Source organism: Haliotis rubra, unplaced genomic scaffold (genome assembly GCF_003918875.1).
Source record: "Haliotis rubra isolate DU_JTF1 unplaced genomic scaffold, ASM391887v1 Scf6, whole genome shotgun sequence".
In the NCBI taxonomy this organism is placed as follows: domain Eukaryota; kingdom Metazoa; phylum Mollusca; class Gastropoda; order Lepetellida; family Haliotidae; genus Haliotis; species Haliotis rubra.
Window position 1 is genome coordinate 4,233,749 of NW_025767301.1, and position 24,227 is coordinate 4,257,975.

General features: G+C 37.3%; 1 protein-coding gene across 1 annotated transcript in view; it reads right to left on the reverse strand.

Annotated features, from left to right (window-relative positions):
• LOC124255357 (protein trachealess-like) overlaps positions 1-24,227 on the reverse strand; it is an 89,708-nt gene that overhangs the window by 25,384 nt on the left and 40,097 nt on the right. Inside the window, exons 5-6 of the mRNA XM_046689254.1 lie at positions 15,087-15,163; positions 2,871-2,960 (exon numbers count right to left, since the gene is read on the reverse strand). Of these exons, the coding sequence (XP_046545210.1) occupies positions 2,871-2,960; positions 15,087-15,163 (167 nt within the window). The remainder of the gene's footprint in view (positions 1-2,870; positions 2,961-15,086; positions 15,164-24,227) is intronic.

Consider the following 24,227-nt stretch of genomic DNA (forward strand, 5'->3'; position numbering starts at 1 on the left):
TTACCGCTTATCTCCACTATGAAGTACAATCTATTTAAATTAAAATACTAAGATTAGTGCTGTGAATCGGAAACCAAATCCACTATCGATTATCGGAGGATATTGGTGAACGATTATCGATTATAACCGAAATATATACATTTTTAATGTAATCTCCAATTTTAAGGGTGTTTCCCCATTTTTTTTTGAATTAATGTTGTTTTTTATAACTAATGCTGTCATGCAATGAAATGTACGCATGCAAGAAAGACACTGGAATTGTAATTAAACAATAAAAGTGGTTAAAATTTTACAATGTGCATAGCTTTACGCTGTTGAGTGCATGTTTGTTCGTGAATATTCGTCAAATTTGATGGTAAGTTTACTTCATTCAAGGTTGTTATACAAAAACAACAAAATTCTGATTAATCGAAAATATGTTTTTTTACAATCGATAATCAATTTTAATCCTGCCTTTCGATCGAGTTTCGATTATTTTCGATCATCGGAACATCACTAACTAAGACACTTCACAGCTACGTCACATCAGTCATCACAACCCGTGCTGTAATGCCAACTAAAACATCTATAGCAGTATCTCAGGTTGTATATAATCCCTGTTAAGTGTAATTTCTCATTAATGAAATTTCAAAGTTAAAAATTCTAAAACATCAAACTTCAAATCAAGCTACAAAGAGTATCAAGATCATGAAAAATTGTCACCAGGGGAACAGTATCTCATTACATAAAAACCTTCTCTTAATCCCAGTGATTGTATCATGCCAGTGACTTAGTCTCTAAACAAACACATTCCCAAATTTGTAAGTTGAGAAAGCATCTTGATCGATGGTCTGCGACTAAACATATACAGAAGTAGACGTCATTATCGGCAGGTACAATGAGACCTGAAACCAACTGTTAATTGATTGGCGGGTCAATCTCGGGGCCCCGCAAGGGTGCACTGATGACAATTATGGGCCTGTCAGGGGCAGACCTTGGCTCAAGAGGTTTCCATTTGCAGTCGGAACGTCTCGGGGGGCGATTAATCCCGTGATGTCAAGGCCCCGAATGAAGTGCTCCCTGGGACCTGCCAACTGACAATTGAAGGTCTCATTACCTGGTTCCCCCTGGGCCAATAAACTAAAAGCCCACAATTCCCTCTCATCGTTCTTCTACCATGCCGACAGAATGTGCCTAGAGTTTTAAACATGGAGTCTCTGGAGATGACGATCTCGGCAAAACTCGGCAAATCAACCAGTTTACTGGGTTATAGAAACATCATGGAGGGGTGGACTTTGTTTCTGGAATTTGATTAAGTCCCATTTAAATGACTCCACGGCTTGTAATGTTATTTCTTTCTAAAGATTGATAACTCTGATATTATTAATTTTCGGCATCTTCGCAATCAACTGCAGCACCAAGGGAGGCATCATCGAATTAGATTTGATTAATTTTCCACCATTTTCGATGACAAAAGTGATTTGGACAATTTTGGTAACGTTTGTTTGTGGAGTTGATGGCTGTTATTTATCAACAGCTCTCCTAAAAGCTGTTTTGCTGGTTTTATCTGCCTTGATTAGGACTACTTTTCCCCTCCATATCAGAACCAAGATCAATCATTTGTTACCATAAATCTAGAACCCATTTCTCTTCTTGGACACTCCAAAAGCAGTGTTTGAATTTATTTGCAGCCTTCCTTCATCTATTTACAAGATTACTTCAACAGTAGAGTCTTATTTCATCAAGATCGAACCATCTTTGCTTCAGTTTTTTGTACCATGATAATTTGTCTATTTAATGTCAAAACAAGTAGAAAATTTCACAGCATCAAGTTCTGTAAATATTCATTCCAACTGACAAAACTTTCAGATTTTAAACAAACTTTCTGCAGCTATTATCTACTGAAACACTGTCTCCTAATTCTTAATGTGTCTTTAGGGTTGGAACTAAGGCTAAGGTTGGGTGCCCTATCTAACTTGATAATATACAGTATATTTTGGTTGAATTTTGAACATAAATACACATCCCGTAATCGACAAGACACATTATTTGACTGCCTGCTCATGGGTGCCTTGCAGCAAAGGATCTCCTTGTTATCGTAACTACCGCTGACTAATGTTTCACTGGTCTTAGTGCTACAATCATTTTGTGCATGTGGGCACTGGTCTGAACCACAACATGTTTTTTACAAGCGCGTGTCAGCCAGCATGTCTGGTCATATTGACATGCTCTGACATAGACTAACATGCACTCTGCACCAATAATGATATGGGATTACTGACAAACAAAGGTACATTAACCAGCAATCAAAAATACACTTAATAAACTGCTGCTTTCCACACTCATCCCAAATACCCTCTATCCCTAAAATAAATTTGAAACAATACCACTCATAAAGTCATGTTTGTCAGAAATGCTCTAAACCACAGTTATTTGGGCTTTTTAAAATGAATTTAAATGATATTAAGAATGTAAAGTTACATAGATATGAGATCAAGGGCCGACCAAAATAAGGTTTTGATCACCTGCCTCTCAAAACCAGAATAAATAAATAAATAGGCAAACAGTTATTTTTATTTTTATTGTGTGTGTATATAAATTCTAAAATTCCAAAATACATAATGTGTGTCTTGGATTTGAGCTTTTCAAAAATTGGATAAGCTAGTATAAAGATATTCTGTTTTATTGAACAAGCATATTGAGAAAGATACCAAACATGACACAGTTGATAACGGGTCCGTAGTATCCAGTAATACAACCAATCAGAACGAGGTATTTTATGTCCGTGATACACAATTGTCTGATTGTGTTTTCAACATGACTATGCCGAGATCAAATGGTGCACCAGTAAGCACTGTGACGATTATTTGTGATAGTGATTGGGTTCTTACCTGTGAAAGACCAAGGTATATAGACACTGTTTCTGATATGTACAGGAATCGGCCATCATTTGCAAGTGCAAAGGCAAATCCATCCAGTGACTGAAATAAACAATATTATAAATCTATTAACAAGTCTTAAAACATAAAATTCTTTATGATATCATAAAAAGTGTGCAAGTTTTCATAACAGTAGAAAAGATTTAAACTCACAAATAGACAGGTTCGGTAGCTATGAATGTGTTTTGATGCCAGGTATGTACAGGGTTCGAAATACCCCATATATTAGTGTGCCATGGCACGGTAATTATTGAAATGGCACGGCTAAAAAATGTTCTCGGTGCCCTTTTGACACGCCTGATTTTTCAGAGACATAACTCACATTTAGTCATTTAATCCCCAAAACAATTTTTTTTTACAAATTAAATAATACCATACACATTTGACTGCTCATAAACCCATTTCTTTATTTAACAATAAATTTCAAATGATTATCATCATTGTCATTTATTCTAAAAACATGTGGGCATACTCAATTTCTGAAAGGCACACCTAAAATATTTGTCTGGTGCCCTAAGGCACACTTAGAAAAAAATAAAATTCTATCCCTGTATGTATCAGTTTAATGCTACCGACACAACACAGTTAAAGCTCCAATGGAAAGGATGATAGTATTAGTTTGCCACAAAAGCAAACAATCATAAAACAAAATGGGGTACTGGCACAATCATTCACATCGCTATAGCGTAGATTAACCAAAGGCAATAGAAAACCTATTTATCATCCCAAAATGGAATCCATTGGAGGTATCACTTTGTGGAATAAAGCAATGTCTAAAATTAAAAAATGTTTTAATAAAATTGCATCGTTGACTATTGGTTACCATGCCGTCACAGCAAAGTGATGTTACGGTATTTATAGCTCAGCCAGCCACTAATGACCAGTCACTTCAGCTGGTAAGGTGTACATGTATTCCCCAGACAAAGGCTAATACTGTGTAACGCTCACAAGGTTGGAAGGATGATTTTGAATGATACGTCAAATCCTACCCTGGTGTCTTTTGACTGACTGACTGAGTTTGGTTTTACGCCGCTTAGCAATATTCCAGCAATATCACGGCAGGGGACACCAGAAATGGGCTTCACTCATTGTACCCATATGGGGATTCGAACCCGGGTCTTCGGCATGACGAGCCAACGCCTTAACCACTAGCCTACCCCACCGCCCCTGGTGTCTTTTGATATGTACCAACACTCATCATTAAAACTTTGTATTTTGACATATTTGATATTAAAAGACAATTGGGAGAGATTCTTTGTGTGTTAAAGATCTGGGTTGGATTCATCAGCTTCTGTGACTATCAGAAGTTAAAGTATACCATATTTTCTTGAGTATAGTGCACACTTTTACAAAAACACATTTCTGTAAGGTGGGTGCACATCATACACGCTGTAATGAATATTGATATTTTTCCCAATGCACAATCATTACTGAATGCACATACAGAGCTCCAGATAACTTTTGGGGGGTGGAGTGTACTTACACATCATATTGCAAGTGGAGGTGTACTGAGAATTTTGAAGGAGTACTGACATGTTTTTGTGTGAGCGAGTTGGTGATGTGGTTTGTCTGGACGATTCATCGATCACTATTTCCAACCATGTATTTGTATTTGAAGACGCTTGAGAAATAACTGAGCGACCGTGTGATGCGCGAAATGTCAGGTCCGACTGGATATAAATAGGAACAGTGTAGTTTTTAGCCAATCGAAAAATAGTGACGCATATCGTTGCATGGCAACGCAAGTGATTCCTACTGTCGGGGTTTCCTCATGTGTCAAATCGTGTTTCGCAAAAGAAACTTGACAAGTATTTATCCGAAATAGATTTCCATTTGCACGATACGCACGGAAATTAAATGTTAGACGTACAAAGGTATTTATGTGCGTACACGATACGCTTGAAATCTTATATTATGCTGTACTTAATTGATTTTGAGGCGTACATTACGCCTGTACGCCCCTTATCTGTAGCCCTGCACATAACACCAGAAATACCATGCCAACAAATCTGAAATGAAATACGCTATTTAATCACGCAATTTCAAGGTCAGTTTACAGACGGTGTGGCTGCCATATAGCTGGAATATAGCTGAGTGTGGCATTAAACAACAAACAAATACGAAAGTTGTTCATTGTGTTGTTTCATTAATCTTTTTCTTAATTTTATTCAGATTTTAATCAATATGGCTTACATTAAATTCAGTTACGTTATTGGCAGTTCAGCAACTCACCATTATAAATAGCAATCACATTCAGATTACCGCTTGAAAGTTTAACTGACGGAGAATGGATGCATTTAACATACATACCATACCTTGACTCATAAATAGCTATAATCATCTCAGTGATAAGATTGTTCAACATAGCATGGGGTCCTAATACTTTGTAGATGAGATGAGGCGACATGGGGTCATATCGTCGCATTCATGATTATTGTGCTTGTGATGTGTGCATGTGAGTGGCCACTTGCAGTAGTCAAGCCTAATGACAGTTTTATCAACAAGGCTGTCTACATGAACAAGATGGCTGAACTGTCCTCTGACACTATAGATATCAGTTTTAGAAGATTGATAGCTTACACTTTGTTAACTTATCCTCTCATACAAACAGGTGAGCCATAATGTTGTAATAAAGAAATGTGTCAGAATAACATACGTAAAACGATAACATACATATCCGTAATATTTAAGTCGGTGAATTAGTTCTTTCTATCGTCGCTATTAGCAATATTCCAGCAGTATCACGGCATGGAACACCAAAAATGGCTTTACGCATTTTACCCATTTTAGGAATCAAACCTGTGTCTCAGCTTGACAAGCAAATGCTTTAACCACTAGGCTATGCACCAATCCCTTAACAGAAACTCCACAGAAGGAAACAAGTTCCTGTTTGCTTAAAAAATAGACAATATAATCTACCAGCCCTTCAGAAAACACACTCTCACTAACTTAGTAAATTCATTAAAAACTAGGAAACTCCACTTGATAACATGCTGGCAATAGTGAGTTTGCAAAAGCCTAAATTGCTCCGGAATTTGTCAGTGTCCGTAAGATGAGCTCAAAGACATGTATGTAGTTCATGCAAATAGAGGTGAATTTGTTTCAATATTTGTCCAACTAACTCTTATTCTGTCACAGGCCCTTGTCAACACTGCATTTCAACACAGGTTTTTCTTTCTGTCTTTGCTATGGAAATGAGCTTTCAATCTTTTTTTGATTGATCATATTTGAAACAAGAGGAAGCGTGACGTCCCATGACAGATTGTTGTCTCTGGTTCGGGTTTATTGGAGAATATGTATGTTGCCATTAGAGGTAGGTATGTCAAGGCCAATGGAAAGGGGGAGGAAGCTGATGGATGCAGGGGGAGAGGCACAACTACCTGTGGGGTTCATACTGATGTGGACCAGTACTTTTAAAGCCCTATTTGAGGTCTTTTCCTCAATGGGGCGGTGGGGTAGCCTAGCAGTTAAAGTGTTCGCTCGTTCAATTCCTCACATGGGTACAATGTGTGAAGCCCATTTCTGGTAACCCCACTGTGATATTGCTTGAATATTGCTAATAGCGGCCTAAAACTAAACTCACTCACTCACTTTTCAAATTTACAGGCCTACCCTGAAGCCTGCCATACATTTATATGACCGTCAAGACTTTCATGAATACAATAATGCAAATGGTATGGAAATCTGCTTTCATTTTTTTTTTGCTGTGATCAGCAAACAAGAGGAAACAACGGGAAGCGTGACGTCCCTGGCAGATATTTGTCTCTGGTCTAGATGTTTGAGGTTTATTGGAGGAAATGTATGTTATCATTACAGATATGTATGGTAAAGTAAGTGAGTGAGTGAGTATATTTTACGCCATTTTTAGCAATATTCCAGCAATATCAAGGCGGGGGACACCACAAATGGGCTTCACACATTGTGCCCATGTGGGTCTTCGGCGTGACGAGTGAACGCTTTAACCACTAGGCTACCCCACCGCCCCTGTATAGTAAAGAATATGAGGCATCAGTATTAATAATACAATAGTATGCTTATCGAACATCATTTAAAGGGTAATAGTAATGGTAAGTTTGCTTTTTAGAGATCCTGATTATCTGAATACTAGCTGGCCCACAACTTGCATCATGAATTCAAGGTAGGGGGTTAAATTCAAGGTATATTCTTTAATTATGGCTTGTGTTTAGGATAACGTTCTTTTATAAGGTAATGAGACGTTTTATAGTTGTTCAACTTATTAGAAAGATAGCAGCAAATGTTTCTTAAGTGTCCCCAAACCCATAATAGCAGGATATGTTTATTGTTTTCATCTGAGTGACCTAGGGATGATTAAACATACTTGGAGGTATTGACTGGAAAAGAACTGTGCAACTCCAATCCCTGGTAGTGACATGTCACGGGATAACAAAATCTCTCAAACCTCGAACATCCGGGTTAGAATTATCTTTAAGAGTATGAGGTGACTAAAGCGACCAGGTGCTCTCTGACTTGGCTAATACATATACTGTATCCCAGATACACAGGTTACGATGTAAGTCACTGGATTGTCTGGTCTAGATTTGAGTATTTACAGGCTGCTGTGATTTAGCTGGATTATTGGTGAGTGTGGAATAAACACTGAACAATGACCTCTTAACATTACACATGGAACATCTGACCAATCAACCTGCATTACAAGTGGAAAAAGGACTGGTTTTAAGTAATTCATATACTGGTATATTTTTCAGCTGTAGAAATTGCTGGTACCACTTCTACCCTTTCAAACATTTTACAGATGTCCAAACAAACAAAAATAGTGAAGTACACTCTCATTAATTGTATATATTCTGTAACGCTTTCATACCGTATAACTATGTTATATGTGTCTTAACATAGTAATAGTAATAGTCTGCTTATATGGCGCTCATATCCGGGCACATTGCCTGTTCACGGCACTACATACATTACTATCCCCGGTCATAGGACACTATTGTACTTTCCAATACTTTTTTCAACACCCTGGGGATCATACAGCCATGCTCACATTGCCAGCACATCCTCACGGGTACCCATTTTACAGCTGAAAAATGAGACAATGTGGATCTAAGTATCTTGTCCAAGGATACTACGCAAATGTGCCCACCTCGGGTCCCGCAGCTATGTGCCTCAACAGGGGATCAAACCCGGGCCTTCAGCATGATAGGCAGACGCCTTACCACTGCACTATTGCGCCTTAACATGTGGTGTCTTATTGATCAAAGAGGTAAGTTGGTAATTATATATAGTTTTACACAGCTTTCAGCAAAGGTCCAGCAACATTATGGCAGGGGGACACCACAATTAGCCATCACTCATGCGAAATCAATCCCAGTCTTTGGTATGATGTGTAAATGCTTGAACTGCTAGGCTACCCAACCTGGCCTATTTATCAAAGAAGTTGTGATTAGCTGGGATCAGCTTGCTTTCTTAACTGATTTATCTAAAATTTATTCAGGGATTTTTCATTCTGAAAAAAGGACAATACACAAAGTTTACACCTAGTATTTCAACATTTAATGAAGGACCATTACTATTTTCAAATTCTAAGAATAAAGGCCTATCATATGTTTTAAAGTAATTGATAAAGGTTCACATATACCGTGACATAAAACCCATTGTGTGAGTGTTAAGAAATCCTGTGTCAGGGAGAGAATAGTTCCATCAAACCCAGACATCACCTCTCACAAATGAGATAAAACCTTTCGAAGCCCTAGTAAAATCTCACATCTTTCTTTCAATGTCAACATTCCAAACTAACAGCAAGCAAACATTTTGACAAACATTCAATTTTAACTGGCTTTCTCCCAAGACTTCAGCAAAGGATTCACTACCCGAAAACTGATGTAAAACTATCTTGGACACTGTAGCTTCACCAAAGTAATATTTTTGGCTCAAGGAAGCTGTTCCTGGGGCCTCAAGCATGGAAGGAGAGCTCCCTGATTAAGAAGTCTCGTTGACATAGCATCGTTAAGTGAGACTTTACATTCTGAGAAGCGTTTTTGTCTGTCTGTGCGTATTTGTCTCCCCTCCTTACTGAGCGTGTCTGGTGACCTTTCTATTTGCTCACCTGCGATGGATTTCTAAGCCAAACATCAGGCTAAAGCCCATAGATTCACGACTAATCGCTACTTACTAACCTTCAAAAACAGAGAAATTGAAAACACACTTCCTGGTCGTCAAGAAAGTCAATATATCATAATTTGATGGATTTTAAACTGTTTATTGTGCTGAGTTTTGTTAATCATTCATTGAGAACAGTAATCTTTTTTTCAAAACGTTGAGAGTAATATATGGTTAGTGTTTCATCAAGGTAATCAGGCTGTAAACTCTTCAGGTGAATTTCAACAGCAACAACAACACAGCAGTTGGTTTAATATTGCTCCATCACACACCCATAAGAAGGAAAAAGTATCCTTGCATTTTTAGCAAAGAGTTGCCAAGTAAAGCATCTATATCTCAAGTCTGTTTCAAAATGCCAAAATCTACATCAATTCACTTCTAATTTTATCTGTTAATGTAACATTAATCAATACTGTGTTAAAGAGGATTAAAACATTATGGGGTTCTGTTTACAAATCTTGCTCTAAACCAGCTGTGGAACCTACATTGTTTTTTTTTTCAAAACAAAATGCTCACCTGTAAATAAATTGGGGTCATAATAAGAAAGAAAAACACAAACCTTTCCTACCCTATTTTTCAATTAAGTGTTGTTGGAACTTCAATATTATTTTGATCAAGCATATTAAGGAAATTGATTTCATTGAGTTTCCCTATCAGTAGCCTTTTTAACAAAACATTCGTAAAATTTGCACACATTTTATAACTATCAAATATAGAGCGACTAAAAAATCCTTGTCCATAATAATCGGAGATTAAAGTCTCAAAGATTTGAAAAAGAGATTGTATACGACATTGAACATTGCACTAACAACCATACTACGTATGTTAGACCACTCCTCATGGATTCAATAAAGATAACTGATAGAGCTTTATGGTGGCGCAGGATACACCTAAGAAAGCTAGGAAAAGATGTTATTACATTTTAGCAAACATGGAACCCGCCTTCCTATCTTTATGGTAATTAAACAACCATTGTGCTAGAAGAGTAGATTAGCAAGCCAATAAAATGTATAGAAAATCCTACTCTAAAGGCCAAAAACATAAGATTGGGCTATAAAACACAAATCTGAATTGCAAAAGAGGAAATAAAATTGATTTTTTCAATTATTCCGTGGCATTAGTGTGAGTGACACCCCTAGCTCCATTCGCGCTACTAAGTCAATCTGCAAACTATTATCTGAAAAAGGGCCAAGTCGAGCTCGATAAATTTGAGGAAATCTAACAAGATTTCATGCAGCCGCGCACAATTGAAAGCAATCAATCACAAGGTATAAACAGCTGATAATGAGAAACATAATCTCAGGGACAAATCATTACGGCACCTCGTTACAACACCTCGATTGAATTATCCAAACAATTCCTGGTGAGTTTCGTTGCACTTCCAGAGACAACTTTTCCTCCAGGTTCCCCCTTTGCTTTCACTCGAAAATGAAATCTGAATAATAAACAACTGCTCCATGAAAAAAAGGAAGAAACAAATTCATTTACAATGTCGTAGGTTACCTAGCCAAACTAGATTGCAACACTGTGGTAGCAGTGGACGTTTCTGCTACAGTGTATTTCCTGTCCCGATTTCGTGGGTCATGATGGTTCAACGAGAGACAAGCACCTTTGAAGTTAATTCATTGTCGATGCCGCAAACAATAATGACTCGCTCAAATTTGATTATGCAGCTAATTAGGAAGGGTCCCTCACGAGGCAATCTATCAACACTTTAATACAAATGCCATTCGCCGTTTCCAACATGGTTATTAATGTTCTTCTGATTAAAGCCCTTCATTCCGAGACTTCTCCCTTCTCGGCAAAAACTTCTTGACTCAACCCATGGAGAAATGTGCATTCGTAGGAGAATTCCGTTCACGTCCCGTCCTCATGGGGCTATGTGTATAAATTTGTTTCTCCGACAATTTCAAGATCCTAAATACGAGAATCCTTGAGTAAAGTGGAAGGTGGAAAGAAATTACGGGGAGGAGCTGCAAGTACCTTTGAGAGGCGAAGTTATTCCAAATTGATAGAGTTGATTAATCTCGGGTGTTTTGATGAAATTTGAATAAAGCCAAAAACAATTTGGCCACTCTGTTCGATGGCAGAAATGACTGGAGCTTTTGAATTCATCTATTTTTCACCATGTAATCAAATATTTTTGGGAAGCAGCATACTGTAGCAAAAGAATTTTTTTTTTATATTTTCAGTAGATTTTATTGAATAATACTGTTTGGGCCTATAAAACAATACACATTCTTATAACATGGCATTTCTTTGTACAGAAGAACTGACCAACACATTTTCAAAAATATTATTTTGTGTTCATTTCCACAAAACTGACAAATGTTTCATAAACTGAATGTTTCATGCAAATGAAATAGTTTCTGTCATGCAGAAGTGACGACTAAATTCATTTCAGAGTATAAAAACGCCACTTTTAAGCATTAAATATTCTCCTTGTGATTCAACAATAATTATAGCAATGTCGGACATAAAAACTCAAACCCAAAGCTGTCACATACTTGTAGTCTGACATGTTTTCTGTTTATATAAAGTACAAATATGTAAACAACCTCAAAATAAAACCACACAAATCTCGGTGAATCTCCCATTCCAGTGTTTTTCTCAATCTCTGTGGGCCTGAAAATCCCATCCGAGTGTAATGGCAAAGGCCTGAATAAGGACATAAAGCTAAATTGATTCTTAACTGCCAATCTATGCCTGCTACAAGAAAGAGTTAACACTGGCAGATTAAATTACACTTTAAATCACTCCTCAAATATTTCTCTGTATTTTATGAGGGCTGATTTACACTATCATAACTGGGAATCGCACATTAGCTTGGTATTTCCAAGCTGTCCATAAAAATCGTCTGCGTTCGTTCAATTAATATGCAAATTGAATAGTAATAAGACAAAATCCGTAGTGGCACTGACGCAACAAGTGATCAGACAAGCTTGACAGAAAACCAATGAGTGAACCACAGTGGATAGAGAGGGGATACAATGGAGAGGGGGTTGGGGGGATTTGTGCCGTGTAATGGCTCTCTGTGGCCTTATCATACTCTTGGAAACAATGTGGCCACGATTCAATTTCCTAGGTTGTCAGAATGCGAATTTCTTTTGACCTTTTACCTACCTGTAATGCATATTGTGTATATTTGTACAAAATTCAATAATTAACAGTTTGGACTGTGATAATATTTTGATCATTTTTTATTATTTATTTCTTTTTGTATAGAGTTCTTCTATATTTTCATTATTTGTAAGCAGAATGACCATATTTGTTCCATATTAAGATATTAACTCAACAGTGAATAATTAAAGCACATTATTGCATTGTTATATTGTCACAATAAACATAACATTTTTGCAAAGTATTCATATTTCCAAATAAACAAAGCTTTTGATATATGCTATTTGGTTACTCCTGTTGATTAATTGCATGTGAACAAACACTTTTTCCTACAATACCTGAACATATAACAATTGTGTGAATTCATAAACTACTCAAATGAATTTAAAGAACTCTTGTTCTTTCATATTACATTTGTACGATTGTTTATCTGTCATTCATTGACAGATAAACAATAGTAATATAACAGAAATTAGTTGTCTCATTTACGCCATGATATATCAACTATGGTAATATGAAAGAATCAGGAGTTCTTTCATGTCATTCCTTAGCTTCTTTCATGCTATGAAATCAACTATTGCAAAATGAAATTGAGCAGTATAAATAACAGTCATTCAAACCACTGTGTGTTTGATAACATCATGTGCACACTTTCCTTTAGAGGTATACGTAGACTTGCACAAGTACTAATAAATTGTTTAAATGATAATTTCTAAAACAATTTATAAATAACACACTGGGGTCCACTTGCCTCTTTAAAGGATAGAATTACTGTACATGCATGGTCTTAGCACTCAGTACAGCCTTGGAGCAAGGCTAAGGTATATATAGAAACCATACCTGGTCAATGACTGACTGACTGACTGAGTTTGGTTTTACCCCGCTTTTAGCAATATTCCAGCAACATCATGGCGGTGGACACCAGAAATGGGCTTCACATATTGTACCCATGTGGGGATTCGAACCTGGGTCTTTGGCATGACGAGCCAATGCTTTAACCATTAGGCTACCCCAATGCCCCCCTGGGTCAATGAAACAAACCTTAGCATTCAGGTCACTTTGTTGAACAGTGAGTGAGTTTAGTTTTAACAATATCCCAGCAATATCCCTGCAGGAGACACCAGAAATGGGCCTCACACATTGTACCTATGTGGGGAATAGAACCAATGTATTTGGTGTGACGAGTGAACGCTTTAACCACTGAGCTACCACACTGCTCCTTGTGGAACAGAGCACAGGAATTTTTCAAGAAACTTTTTTTTCCACAGTCTAAGTTAATTGATGGGATTCATAATATTAATACTTGCATTGTTGTATTAGATCTTATCACAAAGACCAAACTAACCTTTAAACTTACTTACAACAGTTGTAACGTTGAGAACCCTTTGAGAATTGCCGCTTTGAGTTATGATTGTCTTCATTCCAAGTTGGCTTACTGGAACCAGTTCAAGGACCACACTCCATAAATCAACCCTAGTGCTGGGACAGTCACGCATAGGATCCTTCAGAACAGCTGCACTAAGATCGCTTTGGTGAATGGTCCTCTGGCTGTCCTCATAAAGGGCCACACATTGCTAATTAGGCTAACAAATGCAACCTCAAACACTTCATCCTAGGCTGAGGTTTTCCAGTGTGAGGAAAATATAAACGATCTGATTACATAATGGCGAAATCATAAGGATCTGTTGATTCGCTTTGGAGAATGAATGGATTTGAGTGATTTCTTCTTAAACCATATTGAGTTTGAGATAAAATTTCTCCACAATTTTGCATAATGACCTCAAGTTGCATCATTTTTACTTCCTAAAATTCTCTTTAAGGATGGATGGCCTGTGAATTCCTGGTTCACAATCAACTGCAACAATACAGTGATATCATCGTAATGGTTTAACTGACAGACAGACAGACAGACAGACAGAAACTTTTATTGACACAAGCCATGATAAATGGCCTCTGGCCATATACATAATATTTTGAAATGCTATCAAGATAGCGAGGATGTAACAAATAATAACTTTTTATGCAGATTGATAGTTTCGTAGCTGGAAAGCTTTATACACGTATGTTGCTAAGTTTCTTAATTCTTTTACATTATTTGTAGAAAATAATTGAAGAAATATGTAAACTGAATGTTGTTTAAAATAATATTGCTTTAAATATTTACTTCTTAGATTCCTGTAGATTGGGCATTCAATGATAAAGTGATATTCATTGATTTAACAAGCAGGTATGGTGTGCCTGAGTTTGTGGCTACACTAACAGGAAAATATTGATAATTCTTGAAACTGCAATTCCAACTGTGTCAAGACATAATTTGACACTGATGTTAATAACGGATGAAATATCAGATGTCATTTGTGTTAAACAAGACATTGATATGTCCCAGTCACTAAATATTCCTTTAAGAATAAACACTTTAAAGATACCGGGTTGAGCATTATGTCTGGTGAAATAACTTCAATATCACCCACCCCAAGAATGAACTCTTTAAAGATACTTGGATCAGCATCATATCTAATGGCATAACTTCAATATCACCCACCCCAAGATACTGGGTTGACCATTTTGACTGGTGAAATAACTTCAATATCATCCACACCAAGAATAACATTTTAAAGACACTGGGTTGAACAGTTTGACTGGTGAAATAACTCCAATATCATCCACTGCAAAAATAATACTTTAACGACACTGTGTTGAGCCTTATGTCTGGTGAAATAACTTCAAGTTCACCCATCTCACCTTGTGTTTTTGGTGCAAATGCTGGTAATGGCATGGTGAACATGTACTGCTGTACTTAAACTCAGGTTTATGGTAGTTTGTACTGTTGATCCAGGTATATAGGCTGCTACATTGTTGGTAGTTATACTTATATACTTCTGGACCCATAGCAATAAATACTATAGCTACCTGTAATATGTGTGTCCCCTGATGTGTTTCAAAGATCTCCATGGCAACCGCAGACAAGTTTCTTCGTCTTGACGGCCCTGGAACAAAAATAAATGCAGTTTAATTTCGGGTAAAGTCGGTGAAGACCTACTCCATGTGAAGGGGGCAATATTTGCACACCATGGCGGAGAACATCAGAACAGACTTCACACATTGTACCCATGTGGGGAATCGAAATTGGTTCCTTGTTGTGATGAGCGAAAGCTTTTACCACTCAGCTACCCCACCATTCTTGAGTGAGTAAGAAATGGCTCTGCTTCCCATATGGCAAATTCTTGCATACCTTTTGAAGTACAAATGTTTCTATTTGCAATTTTATCAGGTCAGTGGGTTTTTCAAATTGTTCATTTAGGGTTTTTAGTTGTTTTCAAAACACCTCCACCAACTTTTGGATAGAAAGACACAAATAGTCAACTCTTGATGCAACAAAAACTCAAAATACATTTCGTTACATCCAAAATTCAATATTCACTTTAACTAAATTGTATGACTGTCCTGAGATTGTGTCACCTTGACCATCTATTCATGATACCTGACACTGTTAATTTGGACTGTTAAACAAAACAATGTACTCCTCAAAACCCTTCATTAACAGAATTCGGTTATCATAATTATCAAAGAAACACCTAATTCTGTTTTATTCCCCGAACACGACTTCCAATTAATGCCAATTCTTGACCAAAGGCACCGAGACAGGGCTACAGTCAAGAGCGTCTGATCAATTATACACCAAATTTCTTCCAACAAAAACATAATTTCAGTGTCTGCCCAAACCAGAGGACTGTCCGCCACTATATGCTAAACTGTAGCCTGTCTATGGCATACTGTCACCAGGGGAATGTTAGATGACATGAATCAGCCTTATGCCTCCGGGACAATCCAACTGTGCGGCCATACTGTCATCATAGGCCTTGATAGCAGAAATAAAAGACACAAAAACAAAAATGGTGACATTTCTGACACTAATAGATAATAATCTGAATATACAATGTCAAACAGCATGATTCAGATGGAATTAATGATTAATAAAGCATCGTTATGAGTTTCCTTTGAATTCAAGTAAAAGGAGTTGTTGATTTATGTGATTAAATGACTGACGTACCATGACCAGTTTACTGCTTCAAGAAGTGGACCGGCCATGATATACTCATCTATAAATTATTTAGCTTTAAGGAAGATTTGGTACAGATTTTATTGCAAGAATATATTAGTGGTTAACGAAAAACACCCATAAATCTGAAAGTAACGTCCTTGTCTCTTGTCACAACTGTGCCTTTATCAAAGTACCTTATTCAATTCAAGATAATCACACTTTCTTGCATGTAATACAAACATACATGGTAAACAATTTAACCTAAGACACTTCCACAATGATACAAACAGCAATACAGGGACTTCAATAGATAACTGACTCAAAACAGCAACGGCCAGAGACGGTGCAGGGATTCTCACTGCTTTAGTTGTGGCATTTTTCAGCACAGGTACTAAACTAATATGCTTTGTACAAAGTAGGTATACTTCTGTCCAGACAAATGTACTCCAGATACCATACTGAAAACACACACACTAAAAAAAAGTACCTGTGGTACTGAAGCTGGTTTTATAGTGCTAGCCCACTGAGATACCATGCCGCAGTGAAGCATGAATATCCCACTCAGACACATTATACTGACTCCGAGCCGACCAGTCCTTGTACCCATTAATGCCGAGCGCCAGGCAGGGACCAACAAGTACCATAATTTAACGTCTTTTTGGTATGACGCGGTCTGGGATCGAACCCGCGACCTTCCGCTCTCCGGGCGGACGTTCTAACCACTACACCACGGAGGCGGTCGGTATACCTGTGTACATGTAGTGGACATAAAACACTGGGACTAAGAACCAAGGCCATTCTAATCCGAAGTCCACATGACCAAAGGGGTTAACCCCGTCAGCATGCTGACAAGATAAGGATGTCATCTATTGGATCATTCCACACCATGCTACATACAGAAAGCAGAGATGCCAACCCTGAATCTAAGGAAAATGGAGTCATGACTGGCTGAAAGCCAGGTCTGAGCACCAAAGGTACAAGTTTGGGGCGAGCGTGTGGTCGGTTTTGCCACTTTGTTTCACTTTCATACCGACTGTGACATGCATTCGGAAAAACTTTGTGAAACTTCATCATCAATAACAAGCAAGATATACAATCAACACCCAAAGGATCACACGCTAAGCTTCTGAATGCTTTTACCAGTGTTCACTCAAATAAGTCACCGGTGACTTACGAAATTGTTTACCGTAAAAATATATTCAGAATTTGTTCTAATGACAAACTTTTTTTTTAGTTTTTTAAAGAGAAATCGGAGAGCAGATTTTGTATTTGATTTTGTATTCATGCTTAACTGCGGCATGGTATCTCAGTGGGCTAGCACTATAAAACCAGCTTAGGTCTGGGATAGTACAAGCACCCACACATACACATTGTGGTATGAGCGAAATAATCTTAAGTACGACGTTAAACCCAATTTCATCTCACCCAATTTTGAATAATTTAAAAATCAAATACATCAGAGATCAGAAAAAAGTATTCGCAAGTTTCACAATAACAAGCATTTATTGAAACTAGTTTTATCTTATATATATATGTTTTGGTACTTATAACACTAATATGTTCCATGCTAAGTTGCCTCAGTCTCATGGTTTGGTACAATGAAAAATGTTCCATAAATGTTGTGGAAAGAAAACACACTCAAGCTCAAGATTTTTGCAAAATCAAAGAAATACTAACGCAACATTTCTTTGACTGAAAATATACATAATCTTGTTTCGTGTAGATATAAGACCATATATTTCAGTAAAGGTTTTAGAAACTGTAACACAAATCAACCCCTAGATACATTGTAATTAATTAACTACTCTGATTTTACAGTTATGCATATAATTATCTCTACTACACGAGACTTATCAGTTGAACCAAGGTGACATACGACCAAAGCGCCAAAGTGATTTACTTTAAACTTGATACATCATAGAATCATTGCTGGATGGTTTGGTTGCAAAAACCCCACCTTTTGACAGGTATTTTTGAAAAGAAAATAGAGCTGAATTAGTAAATGTCATAGCAGACAATAAAATTGATTAGACCTCCTTAAAAAGTTTCAGTTGTAATTAGAATAATTTTTAAAACCTCACTTTAATCATGAAATATAGAAAAAACAAGATGCAGATATAGTTAAATGGAAATATATAAAAACACATTCCATTAAAACTAAACCTTGTTAAGTCAAATAGTTTCTCTAAAGATAATCTATTTGGAAGTAAATTCCAAGTATTATCAAGTTGATTGAAAAGTAAAACACGCTCAATTTCATCTGAACAAAACCAAACTAACACAAAACCCGAAAAACTAGTTTCCAACAATACTAAATCTGAGAATCAATCTAAAATAAAAACAATTCCAGCAGAAATATGAGTATTTGATCATCTTGGCGCTATTTACCACCAAAGAAGAGTTCTGGAGAGCAAAGACGAGGAGATTGGAGGGCAATTGCTTTCTCAATAAACAGTTATCATTCGTAATATCCGTGAAGTTAAAATGTTTTATTATGCAGTAATTCTCACATCGCTGGACCAACAAAGTTATCTTCTTTTACCATGGGACTGTTTATCATCCCTAACTTGGGAGTGAAATCGCAGGGAGAAGCTTATTAATTTAGAATCTTGACTTTGTGAGTTCACCGCCACCCTCACTCAATTTGCCTTGATGCCAACAAGCCAAAGGACGCCAACTTAAACCGGCTGTGATGACGGTCATAAATGTCAAAACTCAACCACTAAATATCCCCTTATCACCACCCAGTTTATCTAGGAGGGGGAGTTTTCTGGGGAGACTTGCTTTTCTTGGAGTGGCAATAGTGTGGTTACCTTAGTATCTCCTGCCACGATCTTTAACTTATAGTCCATATCAGAAAATGTCCCTTATCTGCTGTAGTTACATGAATGGGCAAACCATGTCATTCACAGACTGCTGAGCTACTATCGCTGGCAAGGAATCGGCCATGGAGATCTTTATATCCCATTCACACATGGTGTTATAGAATTGTTTATTGGACATTTTGATGGTATATTCTGATGAAGTTACCTTTAACTATTTAGATTTCATTATTTTGGATGATTTCATTCAGAGATATTCAGTCTTACTGACAGGGATTTTCTTATCTCAAGATTATTGCTTTTGTAATGGATGTTGTCGGTAAACAGTAAATATTTGATTAAAGGTAGAAGAACTTTCAATCTGACAGGTAGATGCAGAGTGAGTGAGTGAGTGAGAGTGAGTGAGTATGTCAATTTCATCATATATTCTTTACCTGGGTTCATCATCTTCTCTAGCATTGGTCTTCATATGAATTATGAATATGTGACCCTACAGATTAAATTAGAAACTGTACCCAACTCAAGTCCAGAATAATTCAGAAAGTCTAGCCTGGCTCCTGCAATAAACCACTGTTCTGCATTCGTAACTACTCACCTCTTTCCGTGACCTACAAGAAGGCTTGTACCCCTATCGTATGCCATTTTTGCCAAGAATCGTGGCAAACCAATCAAATCCTGCGTAGTAAAACGCATTTCGAAGCATGAAAATGGCGGCATCGTTGAAGTTTGAAACTTCGCTAAACAATGCAAAGCACAATTTAAACATAAACTTTGAGGTAAAGGATCAGAAACTTTAAACACCGAAACATATATTTACAAAGGGAATGACTGTATTGCTGTTTTGCCCACGGAATATAGGATATTCTAGGAGCCATGTTTGGAAATTCAGAGTTATCTTTCCTTGGTAATAGTACTAGACTATTTTCATCTCCATGCCCGTTTGCGCTTAGACAGGGCCCAGTCGTAAACATGTCCACGAGAGGGGTACGAGACACCATCCGGCTTGCCGGAATGACACGAGTAGTTACGAATGCACTGTTCTGGTCTCCATTTGTGTTTTATTTTCTATTTGTAGACATATATTTAATAAGTAGATATAATTATGATCTTTATTCAAACTTTTGCAAGCATTGTCACTAAGGTGACATAATCCCCCGACGCAAATTATCAAATCAAACTTAAAAAGTAATGAAAGTGAAGGTCGTAATTAGATGAAGTTAAATGTCAACAAAAACATGACCAGTCAACCTTTCTTGATATCTTGCTCTTGTTCAAACACACAAATATTTTCAAGACTCACTTTGACCTTGACATGAATGTGTTAGTGTATGAAAAATGCAAAAATAGTAATAAAGAAATTGCTTATTGAAAAACATTCAAGGGAAGTCTTGAAAGTCTATGAAGAAAATCCAGTGAACTGTTCTTGAGATATCTCGCTGACAATCTTAACATGCAGTTTAACATGCTGAAATCTTCAAAGTGTCGACGTGACCTTGAAAATTAAGTGAAGGTCACCAAAATCGACTGGAACTTGCACCTTCCCTAGATGAAGCTTGGTGTCATATATGAAGAAAGTCCAGTGAATGGTTCTTGAGATATCTCGCTGACAAGCTTAACATGCAGCTTAACATCCTGAAATCCTCAGTGTCGCCATGACCTTGAAAATTAGGTGAAGGTCACCAAAATCGACTGGGCCCTGCACCTTCCCTAGATAAAGCAATATCCATTCAATGGTTCTTGAGATATCTCGCTGACAAGGGTAAAACATTAAAGTCCCCTTGTGACCTTGAAATGAAGGTCAAGGTCACCAAACCTGACTGGGACCTTCCTTTTACTGTGATAAACCTAGGTACCAAATATGAAAAGAATCCAGTCAACGGTTCTTAAGATATTCCAATTCGTACGCGACGGATGTCGGAGACCTAATACTATATCCCCGCTTAGCACTAAACGCGCGGCGGGGGATAATGAAACATTTTAGAGTATATTGTTACTGTTTCATGGAATTGAAACAAAAAGATTACATTTCAAAGTTTTTAATGCCAATGCTAATGCATTGATCACTTTGTCTGTACAGTTTAACAGCTAAACGAACACCACCTGACACGTCACTTAATCATCACAAACCTGCATATTTATTCAATGTTCTCATAATGCACTTCTAAAATAGCATATTGGTACTATAGTTTGCCTTACAGTCCCTGAATGACACTATTTTCCCTACTGCCTAGTCCTCCCTGGTAAAGCCCTCAATGAATCAAGTCTAGATTTCCACAGGTTCAGGCTGAATCTTCACTCTCACTGGGGCTCCTTTTCAATCTAAATGGGTTTATTTGTTACTATCGACATTATATATATTCAGAGATTCCAGCAACATCACGGTAGGGGACACCAGAAATGTTAGTCTAACTGTGACTACTGCACAGTTTAAAGGGATAAGCCTGTGAACATCTGGGTTAGAATTGTTCTTCAGCAACCCATACTTATTGTAAGACCTGACTAATGAGATCCCAGGTGTCCAAACTTGCTGACTTGGTTAGTGAATGTCATCGAATACCAACTGTGCTGATAATATCAATCACTGGATTGTCTGGTCCAGACTTGATTATTTTCAAACTACTGTCATTCACTTGGAATATTGCTGTGTGGACTTTCAAAAACAAACAAACAAATTTAAAGAGTGATCATCACAGGTTTTTGAAAGCAGCTTTTGATGGACAATAAATCCCCTCTTTATAACAACGGGCCAATAGTATCCTGAATTATACTGCAAATATCTCAATGACAAGAAAGTTGTACTGTGGGTTACAGAAAAATGTAAAGAACAATACAAAATCAATTACGTCCGTCTGCATAATATGGGGCAGTGGGTAGTCTGGTGGATAAAGCATTTGCTTGTCACGCTGAAGACCCAGGTTTGATGCCCCACATGGGTACAGTGTGTGAGGCGCATTTCTGGTGTCCCTTGTTGTGATATTGGTGGAATATTGCTAAAAGAGCCATAAAACTAAACTCACTCACTCACTCTGCATAATAATGGAAGTCAAGCCCTGCCCAGACTATTATAACAGAGATCCATAAGAGGATGAGGCCTCATGCTCTTCACTGGAGACAAATTCAACAAAAATGGCTTAGTCGTGGGCGGGTCCATTGAAACTCTCGTGAAAATGAAGTGTGCACCCTCACTTTCTCAAGAGTGTGCATCCCCGCTTTCTCAAAAGCTCTATCCGCCCTTGTTAGTAAGCATCTATTCAAATGTATGCATTGCAATATGTATTTCATCACATAAACAAACACAAACACTTGCAGGTCACAGCTTGTGTCTGTTTTTAACCTTTTTCAATGCACCTTAGGAAATTAAACAGAATTAAATAAATAAAATCTCTGAACAGACACTAGTTAAAATCTAGTTTATCCCAAAGTTTAGCTATCTCTGATGATGTATCACATCAATTCTACCCTTAGTCAATGAATGCATATATAAGTACTTTAAATGAAAGCCCAAACTGTTCCCACAAAAATTGAGAATTATTACAAGAAAATGTATGCATTTAGGAAATGCATCAAACTACACCACAAAAAACAATGACAGTGTGAACACACCCATTAAACAACATGCTTCAAACTGTTATCATATGCAGGAGTCTTCAGTCTTCATAAGAATCTTGTATAGAATCTGAATTACCATGGTATCATTTGACAAAGGTGTCAGTCAAGGCGGCCTTATCACTGCAGGCTTGTCTGGAGATTTGGATCCCCCAAAATACACACAAAACAAACGATTGGTGCTATCTAGCCACCATGTGATTTACGGCAACTGCTGTAGGTCTATTTTGAGTCCTGTTACTCAACACAGCTGATTAGCAAGTTTAATCCTGGGTAATTTCAAATATATTTAAAAAAACTGGATATCAAGTGCGCACTAAAGAAGAGGCCCAACAGAGGTTACCTGAACTGGCTTGAAGCAAGTCATGTCTCTAAAAGCATCGAGGGAGTGGTGGCATGCTGGATCAAAATGTTATGTTCTTAACAATAATACAGGTAGGTTAACATTCATATTGAGGCCTTATTACGTGAATATGTTCAAAGAAATACATCAATGGATGTGCAACAATTCAATTTCACTCAGAACAATTTCTTAAAGTGTAGTTTTTGTTATAAAATAAAATGTATTCAGATCAGAGAAACTTCTATCATATTTTTTAACAAAGACTTCAAATTTGGAAAATGAAGCTTATTAATTATACAACCAGGAATAGATTCTCAAGAGTGTGACGCAATGAAAGTAAATAGCTCTTGGTGGATCCCTCAGAAAATGACATTATAGGCTATCATGGATGGATCTTCTAAAAAGTGATGTAAAATGACCATATCACTCTAAAATATCTTCAAGGAAGGGACTAAAGTGTGGTCACTCAGTGTGAATCCCTAAGAAAGGGACATAAAAGAGTATATCACTCTGGGTGGATCTTCAAAAAAGGTGAAATAAAACACTATATCACTCTGGGGAGTATCTTTAAGAACATTAACAAAAGAGTATATCACACTGGAGCTGCTCTTCAAGAAAGTGTCATAAAACACTACAATGTATTACTTGGTGGATCTTTAATTATTGACAAAACTGACCTACATCATACAAAATCAGGAATCATGAAACAAACATGTTAAGAAGTGGGATTTAATATCCCTAAAGCAGGTACACCGTGACATAAAAAAAAGTGAAATAAGTTGATCTTTTAACCATAAATTGAGAAACCTGTATTATCACGCTTACATTTATATGTTTTATGCCACCTTTATCTTGCACTTAACCAGCCCCCTTTGGGAGAGCCTCTTGGTGGAATGCTGCCACATGACTACCAGAGAATGTTTCTGATTGGTTAAGGGCGCCCTCAATGGTGAGAGAGAGAGCAGGACACTTGCAGCCATCATTTGGCGTTCTGCTCAATTTGGTGTGAATTTACCATGATGCTGTCTCATTCTTTAACTAAGTGGCAATAAATCAGCACACATGGAAACAGACCTGGGGCAATCTATTCAAGCACACTTTAACCTAACAACATCTACTTGGCCAATATCTGATCAGACGGCAGTCTAGACGCTAATGTCTTTGGTAACGTCATATCGGTTTGCTCAACCTGCCATTGACATAATGCTTTTATACCAGTTGAGATACCAATGGATTGT